Source organism: Canis lupus, chromosome 33 (assembly GCF_003254725.2).
Source record: "Canis lupus dingo isolate Sandy chromosome 33, ASM325472v2, whole genome shotgun sequence".
In the NCBI taxonomy this organism is placed as follows: domain Eukaryota; kingdom Metazoa; phylum Chordata; class Mammalia; order Carnivora; family Canidae; genus Canis; species Canis lupus.
In genome coordinates, this window is record NC_064275.1 from 13815393 (window position 1) to 13828733 (window position 13341).

Below are 13341 nucleotides of genomic sequence, written 5' to 3' on the forward strand. Positions count from 1 at the left end.
AAAATCTATAATAGATACATAAGAGAAAGGAATCTAACCACACTGCAGAAAATCATCGAATCACAAAGAAAGCAAGAACATAAGAAAGGAACAAAGGAATCACAAAACAGCCAGAAAACTAACAAACTGGTAATTATGTACATTCGTATCAATAATTACCTTAAATATAAATGGAACAAATTATCCAAACAAAAGACAGAGTGGCTAAATGAATAAAGAAACAAGACTCATCTACTTGCTGCCTACAAGAGACTCACTTCAGCTCTTAAGACACACAGACTAAAGGTGAAGGAATCCAGCAAGATAGTCCCTGCAAATGTTAACCAAAATGAAGGTGGGGTAGCTACACTTCTATCAGATAAAACAGATGTTAAGACAAAGATCTTAATAAGAGACAAAGCCATTATATAATGATGAAGGGGTCAATTCAACAAGAGGATATAGTATTTGTAAATATGCATCAATATAGGAACATCTACCTATTAGCAAATATTAGTCTCTTAAGCAAATATTAATAGACCTAAAGGGAAAAATAAACAATAATATAAAAATAGGAGGGGAATACCCGATTTTTATTAATGGATAGATAATACAGACATAAAATCATTAAGGAAACATAGTCCTTAAACAAAACATTAGAACAGATGGACTTAACAGACTGTATATGTTCCAACCAAAAGCAACAGAATACATGTTATTCTCAAGCATGTGCACAACATTCCTCAGAATAGATCATATGTTAGACTGCAAAACAAGTCTTAATAAATTTAAAAGAATGAAATCATACCAAATATCATCTCTGACCACAACAGTATGAAACTAGAAATTATTAAATAAATTTGGAAAATTCACCAGCATATGAAGATTAAACAACATCATTAAACAACCAATGGGTCAAAGAAGAAATCAAAAGAGAAATAAAAAAAATACCTTGAAGGCTTATATGCAACTAATAAATTACTAAACTCTATCTCTCAAGTTAAATAAAATATTCTTTAAAATACTCTCATGCTATAGTGTTCATCACATAAAAGTTTGTACCTCTAATTTCTTCATTTTGGGTATTACCTCTTATCAATATAAACTTTCTTTTTCTCCATTTTAAAAAAAATACCCTGAGGAAATTGGATATAGAAATACAGCATACCAAAACTTATGATATACAGCAAAAGCAGTTCTAATAGAGAAGTTCATAGTAATAAATGTCCACATTAAGAAATGAAGGAAGAGCTCAAATAAAAAAAACTAACTTCATGCCTTAAGGAATTAGAAGAAAAAACAAAGACCTATGTTACTAAAAGGAAGGAAATAACAAAAATCAGAATGAAAATAAATGAAGTAAAAACTAAAAAGACAATAGAAGGGGCACCTGGGTGGCTTAGTGGTTGAGCATAGCCTTTGGCTCAGGTCAGCATCCCAGGGTCCTGGGATTGAGTTCCACACCCGGTTCCCCATAGGGAGCCTGCTTCTCCTTCTGCCTGTGTCTCTACCTCTCTCTGTGTGTTTTTTCATAAATAAATAAATAAATAAAATCTTTTAAAAAGACAGTAGAAAAGACCAATGAAACTAAGAGCTGTTTTTTTAAAGATAAACAAAGTTGATAAATATTTAACTAGACATACCAAGAAAAAAATGAGGACTCAAATAAAATTAGAAATGAAAGAGGAGACATTACAGCTGATGCCACATAAATAACAAAGGATCATAAGAAACTACTATAAACAACTATGTCAAAAAAATTGATAACCTAGAAGAAATGAATAAATGAATTCAGTAAAGTGGCCATATATGAAATTAATATACATAAATCTGTTGCTTTTCTGTATACTAATAATGAAGTAACAGAAAGATAAACTAAGAAAACAATTCTACAGATTCAATGCACTCCTTATCAAAATGCCAGTAGTATTTTTCACAGATCTAGAACAAATAATACTAAAATTTGTAGAACCACAAAAGACCCCAAATAGCCAAAGCAATCTTGAGAAAGAACAAAACGGGAGGTATAACAGTCTCAGATTTCAAGATATACTATAAAGCTATAATAAAACATTGTGGTATTAGCATGAAAATAGATACATCGATCAATAGAATAGAATAGAGAGTCCCAGAATAAATTTACAGCTATATAGTCAGTTAATCTATGACAAAGGCAGCAGAATATAAAATAAGGAATGACAGTCTTTTCAATAATTGGTGCTAGGAAATCTGGACAACTACATGCAAAGGAATGAAACTGGACCACTTGTTTTTACATTATACACAATAATAAACTCCAACTGTATTAAAGACTTAAATGTAAGCCCTGAAACCATAAAACTCCTAGAAGAAAACATATGCAGTAATCTCTTAGATACCAGCCTTAGCAATGGATATATACATATGTCTCCTTAGGCAAGGGAAATAAAAGCACAAATGAACTATTGGGATTAGACCAAACTTAATAGCTTTTGCACAGCAAAGAAAACCATCAACAAAACAAAAGGACCACCTACTGAATGGGAGAACATATTTGCAAATGATTTACCTATTGAGGGGTTAATGTCCAAAATTTATGGAGAACTTACATAACTCAACACCAAAAAACCAAATAATCTGATTTAAAAATGGGCAGAGGATCTGAATAGGTATTTCTCAAAGAAGGCATATAGATGGCCAACATCATTAATCATCAGTAAAAATGCAAATCAAAACTCCAATGAGGGACGCCTGGGTGGCTCAGTGGTTGAGCCTCTGCCTTCAGCTCAGGGAGTGATCCTGGAGTCCCGGGATTGAGTGCCGCTTTGGGCTCCCTGCATGGAGCCTGCTTCTCTCTCTGCCTATGTCTCTGCCTCTCTCTCAGTGTCTCTCATGAATAAATAAATAAAATCTTAAAAACAAACAAACAAACAATGAGATATCACCTTACACCTGTCAGAATGACCAAAATCAAAAACACAAGAAACATGTTGGCAAGGATGTGGAGAAAAAGGAACCTTTGTGCACTGTTGGTGGGAATGTAAATTGGTGAAGTCAATTTACATTGGAAAACGGTTTCTCAAAAACTAAAAAACAGAAATACCATACAATCCAGTAATTCCACTATTGGGTATTTATCCAAAGAATACAAAAACACTAATTTACAAAGATATATGCATCCCTATGTTTATTGAAGCATTATTTACGATAGCCAAGATGTGGAAACAACTTGAGTGTCCACACACAGATAAATGGATAAAGAAGAGTTTTATATATATATATATATTATATATATATATATATATATATATATATATATATATATATAACTCAGACATAAAAAAGGATGCAAGTTTCCCATTTGCAGCAACATGAATGGACCTTGAGGGTATTATGCTAAGTGAAATCAGCCAGAGAGAAAGATAAATGCCATGTGATTTCACTTATACGGGTAATCTAAAAATCAAAATGAAGAAACTACATAGTAAAAAGAGAACCTTAGATACAGAGAACTAGTGGTCACCAGTGGTGGAGGGATGGGCAGAAAGGGGTAAGGGGAGTGGGAGGTATAGTCTTCCAGCTTTGTAATGAATAATTCATGAGATGCAAGGTGCAACATAGGGAATATAGTCAGCTACACTTGTGGAGAACATAGCATAACATCTAGAGGTGTCAAATCACTGTTGTTCACATGAAACTAATATATTTTTGCCATCTATACTTTAACAACAAAATTTTAATTAAAACTGATAAACTTTTTGCTAGACTCACCAAGAAAAGAGAGTGAGGACTGAAATAAATAAAATTAGAAATGAAAGAGGAGACATTACAAGTGATACAACAGAAATGCAAAGGATCATAAAGGGGATCCCTGGGTGGTGCACCGTTTTGGCGCCTGCCTTTGGCCCAGGGCGTGATCCTGGAGACCCGGGATCGAATCCCACATCGGGCTCCCGGTGCATGGAGTCTGCTTCTCCCTCTGCCTGTGTCTCTGCCTCTCTCTCTCTCTCTGTGACTATCATAAATAAATAAGTTTAAAAAAAATGTCATGCAAAGGATCATAAAAAAACTATTATAAACAGTTATATGCTAAAAATTTGGATAATTTAAAAGAAATAAATTCTTAGAACATACATCCTACCAAGACTGAAGCATGAATAAATAGAAAATCTGAAATCAAAAGCAAGAAACAACAAATGTTGGCAAGGACCTAGAGAAAAAGGAAACCTCTTGCACGTTGGTGGGAATGCAAATTGGTGCAGCCACTCTGAAAACAGTATGGAGGTTCCTCAAAAAATTAAAAATAGACATATCCTATGATCCAGGAATTGCACTGAGTACCCAAAAAATAAGAAAACACTAATTCAAAGGAATACATGCACCCCTGTTTACTGCAGCATTATTTACAATAGCCAAACTATGGAAGTAGAAGCAGCCCCCGTGTCCTTTGATAGATGAATGGATAAAGATGATGTGGTTGTGTATATTCACAACCGTGAATATGTGCCGTATTATTGGTATGTTATTCAGCCGTAATAAAGAATGAAATCTTGCCATTTACAACAACATGGACAGATCTAGAGAGTATAATGCTCAGTGAAATAAGTCAGAGAAAGACCAAAACCATATAATCTCACTCATATGTAGAATTTATGAAACAAAACAAATGAATAAAGAAAAGAAGGAGGAGACAAACCAAGAAGCAGGCTATTAACTATGGAGGACAAACAGATGTTTACCAAAGGGGGAGTGGGTGGAGGGATTAGGGAATTAGGGGATGGGGATTAAAGAGTACACTTCTTATGATTAAAAAAAAAAAAGTGTTAAAAATAAGTAAGTAAAGCTCAATACCAAGAAAAAAAAAATGTGAACAGACCAATTACTAGTAAAAGATTGGATTGGTAATAAAAAACTTCCTAACAAACAAAAGCCCAGGACCTGATGTCTTCACTGGTAAATTCTTTCACATGTTGAAAGAAGAATTAATACTAATTCTTCCCAAATTTCTTTCCAAAATTGAAGAGGGGGAACACTTCCAAACACCTTTTACAAGGCCAGCATTGCCCTGATATCAAACCAAAAGAGAGAAAGAGAGAGAAAAGAAATAAAGAAAATTATAGGCCAGTATCTCTAATCAATATGGATACAAAAATCCTCAAGAAAGTATTTAGCAAACTGAATTCAATGATATCTTAAAAGGATCATATGCCATGATCAAATTGGATTTATTCCAAGGGTACAAAGATGATTCAACATTTGCAAGTCAATGTGATACACCACATTAACAAAATGAATAATAGAAATCATATGATCATCTCAAAACATGGGGGAAAAAGCATTTGACAAAATTCAATATCAATCGATGATAAAACTTCTCAACAAGGTGGATATAGAAGGTTGTATCTCAAGATAATAAAGGCTGTATATGAAAATCCCACAGCTGACATCATACTCAATAAAAAACAGATTTTTCCTCTGAGATCAGGGACAAGACAAAGATGCCTATTCTTTTCACTTTTATTCAACATATTACTGGATGTCCCAGCCAGAGCAGTTAGGCAAGAAAAAGAAATAGAAGGCATCCAGATCAGAAAGGAAGAAGTAAAACTGTTTTGCTTTGCAGATAATATAATAGCACATGTAACAAAACAAAAGAAAAAACCACTAAAGATTCCACCAAAAACTATTAGAAATCATAAGCAGTAAAGTGGCAGGATATAAAAACATACAAAAATCAGTTGTGTTTCTGATAATAACAAACTATCAGAAAGAGAAATTAAGAAATTCCTGGGGCACGTGGATGGCTCAGTCAGTTAAGCCACTGACTCTTGATTTCAACTCAGATCATGGAAGGCAAGAAAAAGAAAAAGAATAGAAATAGATCAGCTATCAGATCATGATCTTAGGGTCCTTGGATTGAACCCCAAATCTGCTTGTCTCACTCCCCCTTTGTCCTCCCTCTGCTTGTGCTCTCTAAAATAAATAAATAAATCTTAAAAAATGGAAAGGAAACAATCCCATTTACAAATGCATCAAGAAGAATAAAATATTTAGGAATGAGTTTAACCAAAGGGATGAAAGACCTGTGCCTTGAAAACCCTGACATTGATAAAAGAAATTTAAGATGACACAAATAAAATGGAAAGATATTCCATGTTCATGGATTAGAATAATTAACATTATTAAAATGCCCATATTACCCATAGTGTTTTACAGTTTCAGGGAAATCCCTATCATAATTTCAATTGCATCTTTTAGACACAGAACAATTTTAAAACTTGTATGGAATCACAAGACACCCAAAATAGCCAAAGAAATTGAGAAAGAAGAAAACTCAGTGCATCATGCTTCCTGATTTCAAACTGTATTATAAAGCTATAGTAATCAAAATAGTATGACATTGACATAAAAACAGACACATAGATCAGTGAAACCAACTGCCCAGAAATAAATCCACATATATATGGTCAATTAATTTATGACAAAGGAGCTAAGAATATACAAGGAGAGTTTCTTTAATAAATGGTGTTAGGAAAATTGGACAGCCACAGGCAAAAGAATGAAACTAAACCACTTTCTTATGCCATACACAAAATTATCTCAAAATGGCTTGAAGACTTAAATGTAAGATGTGAAATCCCGAAACCATAAAGCTCCTAGAAGAAAACAGGGGGTTAGCTCTTTGAAATTGGTCTTGGCTATGAAATTTGAATTTGACAGCAAAAACGAAGGCAACAGAAGCAAAAATATATAAGTGGGACTACAAACTAAGTTTGTAGTTTAGGGCAAACTAAAAATCTATTCAGCAAAGAAACAATAAAAAAATGAAAATGCAACCCATGAAATACGAGGAAATATTATTAAATCCTATATTTGATAACGAATTAATATCTAACATACATAAAGAACTCCCACAACTGAATAGCAAAACAGAACAAAACAAAAAATATGATTTCAAAAATCAGAGGAACAGAGAAACAGAAACATGCAAAGATGCTCAACATCATTATCAGGGAAATGCAAATCAAAACAACTATATGATATTACCTCACACCTATGAGAACATCTAAAATAAAATAAAAAAAAAAAAGGAACAAGCGTTGGCAAAAATGCGGAGGGAAAGGGGTCCTCATGCACTGTTAGTGGGAATGCAAACTGGTGCGGCCACTGTGGAAAACAGCAGGGAGGTTCCTCAAAAAATAATTACTGTATGATCCAGGAACTCCACTACTGAGTATTTATCCAGAGTATGAAAACACTAATTCATAAAGATACATGCACCCCTATATTTATTGCAGCATTCTTTTTTTTTTTCTTGAGATTTTATTTATTTATTCATGAGAGACAGAGAGAGGCAGAGACATAGGCAGAGGGAGAAGCACTCAATCCCAGGACCCCGGGATCACCCCGTGAGTTGAAGGCAGACGCTTGTATATTTGAAAGTTGCTGAGAGAGTAAATCTTAAGAGTTTTCATCTCAAGAAAAATAAAATTTTGTAATTATGCGTGGTGATGTTAACAAAACTTATGATAATCATTTCACAATGATTGAACAAACATCAAATTACTATGTTGTACACCCAACACTAATGCAATGTTACGTGCCAATTTTATCTCAATATAAATATATAAATAAGTAAGAAAGAAAAATCTATAAATACAAAGTGAAGAAATAAAGTGTTAACCAAGCCATTTCTATTGCCTAGAATGCTCCCCCACCCCACCTTAACGTACAATCTGACAGTGGAAAATTAATTACTAATTTTAAGCTAAGGCAGAGACCAAGAAATGCTACTTTTTCAATAAAATCTACTCTGCTTTCATCTGCCTATCCCTCTCCCTCCCAGGTTTAAGAAATTTGAAGGGTCATAGAATTGTGTGTATATAGGAAGTTCTAAAACCAACAGCGGTTTAATTGCTTAAGACCAATTTAGGGGGGGTCCCTGGGTGGTGCAGCGGTTTAGCGCCTGCCTTTGGCCCAGAGCGCGATCCTGGAGACCAGGGATGGAATCCCATGTCGGGCTCTCGGTGCATGGAGCCTGCTTCTCCCTCTGCCTGTGTCTCTTGCCCCTCTCTCTCTCTCTCTCTCTCTCTCTCTCTCTCTCTGTGTGACTATCATAAATAAATAAATAAAAAATAAAAAATAAATATTTACTAAAAAAAAAAAAAAAATTTAGGGAGGCAAGAAAATTCACTGTGCTGGTAAAGGGCCCCAAAGAAGAAAACCGAAGGAGGCTAGAAGGGGCTGCTAATGCTCATGATGTTCCTCCCACTTAAGGCAAAAGCTTAGGCTCCCATCTCGGGCCTGTGGAAGCCACGGTTGGGCGAGGCTCAGATTTCCCTTCTCGAACTTGCCCTTCAGCTGTGAGGAGGGCACCTACCTGCAAACCTCGGCAGCAGCACTTTTGGGATCTGCTGTGGCATTTACAGCCAGGTCACTGCTGGGCCAGCTGGATCTGGCCGTTCCGCCTAACCCGGGCTCCTTTCCAGGCAATCCTGCTGCTGGAAAGTGCTCGGAGGTGAGCTGCGAATCTCAAGCCCCTAGTCCATCCCCTCCCTTCACCCTTTCCTTTCCGGGTGTCACACTCATACTGTGGTCCAACAGCTTTCCCTGCCTGATGCTGCCTGCCCCCCCCCCCCCTTTGTCTTTCCAGGTGTTGGGTCCAATACATCTCCTGTACTTCTAGAACTCCATCCTGGCCTCTGGTTCCTGGAGAAGCTACCCCAAGTCACATTTTGTTTCTTCTCTCTAAAAATGAAGATACTATATCTGTCATTAGGTTTGTACGAATTAAATAACATCTATACATAGATCCTTGAATATAGAAAGCAGTCGAAGATAAAGTGGAGCAGGTGGATGGGGGGTGCAGGAAAACTGTACCTTCTATAACGGTTGTAAGTTCCTGGTCTTATGTCCTTTTTTTTTTTTTTTTTTTAAGATTTTGTTTATTTATTCATGAGAGACACACAGAGAGAGGTGGAGACACAAGCAGATGGAGAAGCAGGCTCCCCTGCAAGGAGCCTGATGTGGGACTCGATCCCAGGACCCCAGGATCATGACCCGAGCCAAAGGCAGATGCTCAACCACTGAGCCACCTGGCAGTGGCTTATGTCCTCCTTCATAGCACATTATTCTGGGTACTAGAGAGAGAAAACTGGATGAGTTTCCACATGCTGGAGGGACATCCAGGGAAGATAATGCCCCACGGGGACTGGCCATAGAACGACTGTGGTCCGGGTCACACTCGTGTCCCTTTCCAGTGTAGGAGGATATTCCCAGAGGATTTTTCCTAGGAAATGAAAAGCATATTGAGGCCCCTTGAAAAATGACATTTCCAATTGGCACCAACGACGTGCTATCATGAAACACCCCGCCCCATAGTCCTGGTGGTTATTTTGATGTTAAAGGAGAACAGATTGGATTGAGTCAGCATCTCTCTTGAATATTCCAAAACCAAGTACTGAGATCAAGGGATGCGGGGGGCTCTCTAATGTCTCCTTAAAGCGACAGCGCCTCGCTTAAGAGCTTGCACGAAACAGGCGCTCAACAGGTGTTATCCGACTTAACGGCCGAAAATCACGGCCCGAGTGAGCCGATACACCCCAAGCCCCGCGCAGACACTTGGAAGAGACGAAGAACCATCCGCCCTTGGGCGCGCCAGGGGCCAATGGGGTGCTGCTGGCAAGGACAAAGCCAGACCCCAGCAGAGCAGGAAGGCCTCGGTCTGTTCCAGACGACCCTGCCTGCAGGAGACAGAGGGAGGGTATGAATAATCCGCAGGGAAAGGAGAAGAAAAGTCATTAGCAAGTCATCCGCCCCCGCACAGGTGGCTCCTCCCCCTCCCTCGGGAGGACAGAGGACGCGGCCCTCAGGCTCCCTCGCCGCCAGGGGGCGCCCCGCGCAGGTGGGGTGGAGCAGGGGGTCAGAAGCGGGGGACCAACCCGCCTAGGTAGGCGCCCCGCTCGGTGAGAAGCTGGCGGAGCAGCTCGACCCACGCCTTGAGGCCGCGCCGCTGCTGAGGGGCTCCGCCTCCTCGGGGGCCACAGCCCGCGGGGAGCCCCGGCAGGACTAGGGCCGCCCGGACGCAGGTGGCTTTTCTAGGCCTGCGTCAGCTGCACGGCGCCGCAGGGGGGGCTAGAAGGTGACCCTGGGTGTCCCCGGCCGCACCTGGGTGGGGCGCACCTGGGCGGGGCTGCACCTGGGGGGGCCTCACCTGGGTGGGGCGCACCTGGGCGGGCCTGCACCTGGGGGGGGCCTCACCAGAGGATGCGGAGGATGCGAGTGGGGCCCCAGGTGGCGTGTGCCACGACGCCTCCGCTCGCGCCTCCGCTGCAGTCGCCTGGGTTTTCGAAGGGAAGACGGGGCAGGGCAGTGTAAGCGACGGGTGGCGCGTGGCGCTGGGCGCTCGGCTCCAGCGACGCCGTCGGTCCTGCCGAGAAGTCTTCCCGCCTCTTTCCCGTCACCGGCTGGAGAGCCACTCGGTCCAGGGGCAGAGGAGCCGCGAGCTCCCGAGCGCCCCGCCCCCCACCCACGAGCAGGTGCTGTTCCCAGCACCCGGCACCAAAGGGAGCCCTCGGGGCCGGGGGGGGGGGGGGGTCTGTGCAGCCAGAAACGAGGAGTGGGGGGTTCCCGGGGGGCTCAGCGGTTGAGCGCCTGCCTGCAGCCCAGGCTGTGATCCTGGGGACGCAGGATCGAGTCCCGCGTCAGGCTCCCTGCGTGGGGCCTGCTTCTCCCTCTGCCTGGGTCTCTGCCTCTCTCTGTGTCTCATGAATAAATAAAATCTTAAATAAAATAAAATAAAGAAACGGGGACTGGGGCTGTCCGGTGCCGCGGCCCTGTGTCCCGTAGCCGTCCGTGCGCGGAAGGACGAGCGCGTGTGATCGCAGCCGGGGCTCGGGCGGCCGCGGAGGAGGGGGAGGGGGCGCAGGGCAGGGCCGGGCAGGGCAGGGCAGGGCAGGGCAGGGCAGGGCCCGCGGGCCCGGGGCGTACCTGGCGGCTCAGCTCCCTGACGCAGCGCTCCAGCCTGCGCGCTCCGCTGCGGGCCTCGGCTGCGCGGCGCGCCTCGTCCTCCAGCTCCCCTTCCAGCTCGCGCACCTGCGGGACGGGCCGGGACCTCAGGCCGCAGGCGGGCCGGGCCGCCCTCCCCCTGGCGGGGAACGCCCGAAGGAGTGGCGGGAGCCGTGCGGTGCGGGCTGTCGGGCCCATTGAGGCCCGGCGGCCCGGCTTCCTGCGGCTCCCCGAGCTACGCGCAGGCACGTGGCCAGAGAAGCAGCCGGCGGCGCGCAGGTCGAGGCCGGGCCTGAGCTCCCCGCCCGCAGCCGCCGCCCCCCCCCCCCCCCCCCCCGACTCGAGCCGGGGAGCCCGGCCGCCAGCGGGGGGCGCTGCAGCGCGCAGCCGGCCTGCAGGGTGCGCGCAGGTCTCAGGCCTGCCCCGAGGCTGGGGACACCGCAGCGGCAGAGCAAACATCTCCCCCCTGGACCAGCACGCATTTTAAGGGGGGATACACCCAGCAAAAGAATGTTCCATGGTGGGAAGTGATTTGGAGGAAAAAAACAGAAAAGGGGGAGAGTGTTGGTGGAGGAAGGGTGCTGGCTGCTTCTCGTCTTGCCCTAGAAGTCCCTGCTCTCTTCCTGCCTTCTTGACACGAGTGCCACCCTCTCAACAGAGCCTTCCTGACTAGCCTTCCAAAAGTGCGAAGTCCGGGGGATCCCCGGGTGGCCCAGTGGTTTAGCCTCTGCCTTCGGCCCAGGGCGTGATCCTGGGGCCCCAGATCGAGTCCCACGTAAGGCTCCCTGCATGGGGCCTGCTTCTCCCTCTGCCTGTGTCTCTGCTCGTGTGCTCTGTGTCATTCATCAATCAATCAATCCTTTAAAAGCATAAAATCTTTTAAAAAAATAAGTGCGATGTCCAATGCCCTGAGGCATGAACGTGCCCGCACTGTGTGACCCCATCGCTGACTGCCCGCCTGCCTCCCTCCTTGCTCTTCCTCAGGGAGGGCAAGTCAGCAGGTGTGCAGGTGCTTGTAGATGAAGGTCATTAGAAAAGTCTTCGACGCCCCTATCATCGAGGAACCTAACACACGGCTCTGTTGGTGAGACTAAGACGATGAGGCCCCCGGTCAGGTCTTCTCAAGTGTGTGTGGTTTTGAGTTGATTAAAAACCCCTCTGGGAAGATCACTATTACATCAAATCCTAGATATCATAATTTCACCTGTAAATATTTCGTTAGGTGATCCTAACAGAATAGTATTATGATTATGTTTTCAAGAAAATTAATCATAATTCCTTAGTACCAGCCTGTATCCGGAGCTCACTGCGACTGAGTTAGCACAGGGTCCAGGCCTTAGTGGTGGACAGACAGAACTGGAAACCAAGTTAAACCCTGCAATCTTAAATTTGAATCAAAAATACCAGTATCATTCTTATGTTTTTTTTTAAGGCACATTTTAAGTTAATTTTATACCTATATTTTCTCATACTAAAAATCTTGGTTCTTATGCAATAAAGGTTAAATAGTTGTTGGTTAAAGGATAGTATTAGTCTTACTGAGAGTGGTGACGAGAAGGTATTGTTATTTGAAGCTAGGAGCACAGTTTGCTCAATGTGCTAATTTTTTTCTTTGGTCTTTAGATGTATTCCATGAGGGATGTACAAAACACCATGTTTAAAAGTCACTGGGAATCATTCTTCTATGTTTTATGCACCCTCCCCCCAACCTGATACCCAGTTAGCTTCCTTTGTTTCCATTTGTGTTAACATTTTAGGGATTGATTTGTTTTACTCTTAGATTTAAACTTGTTTTTTTAAATTATGAAGCGTGTAAATGTTTTATATGATTTTACAACAATCAAAACAATGGAATGAGGTTCAGAAGATCTCCTTTTCATCTACGTGTTCTCTTCCTACGGGGAGCTATTTTTATTAGTCTTTGTCTTATCCTGTCACGCCTTCCTTTTGAAAATACAAGCACATGTGTATGTGTACTTGTCTTCTATATTTCCTTCACCCTTGCACAAAACCTTGTAGACTCTACCTATTGCCTGTGCCTTTTATCACCCTTGTACCACTGGATGAGATCTTCAGAAACTACTACAGAGCTCCTCCTCATTCCTTTTTAATCAGCATCTTTACCTGGATGTAGCATGGATGTGCATTGGGATTCTACGGCACGGGCTAGGCCATAAATGCGCAAAAGCAATACTGTATTTTTCAGGGCCCTTCTGAACCATCGAGTCCCTGTCAAATATCCTTCCTATCCTTCTAATATTTGTCACCCAGCTTGTCCATAGTCATTGAAACTGGTTCAATACTTTAAAAAATTGTGTTTTCAAGAGAGAGCTTTCTAGTTGTTGCTAAGTTCTCTGAAGGCAGGTGCTAAGTCAT

General features: G+C 42.5%; 1 protein-coding gene across 1 annotated transcript in view; it reads right to left on the reverse strand.

The window, feature by feature from the left end:
* The window catches only part of MYH15 (myosin heavy chain 15), a 149467-nt gene that overhangs the window by 7462 nt on the left and 128664 nt on the right, over positions 1-13341 (reverse strand). The window contains 1 exon segment of the mRNA XM_049105298.1: positions 10948-11052. Within this exon segment, the coding sequence (XP_048961255.1) occupies positions 10948-11052 (105 nt within the window).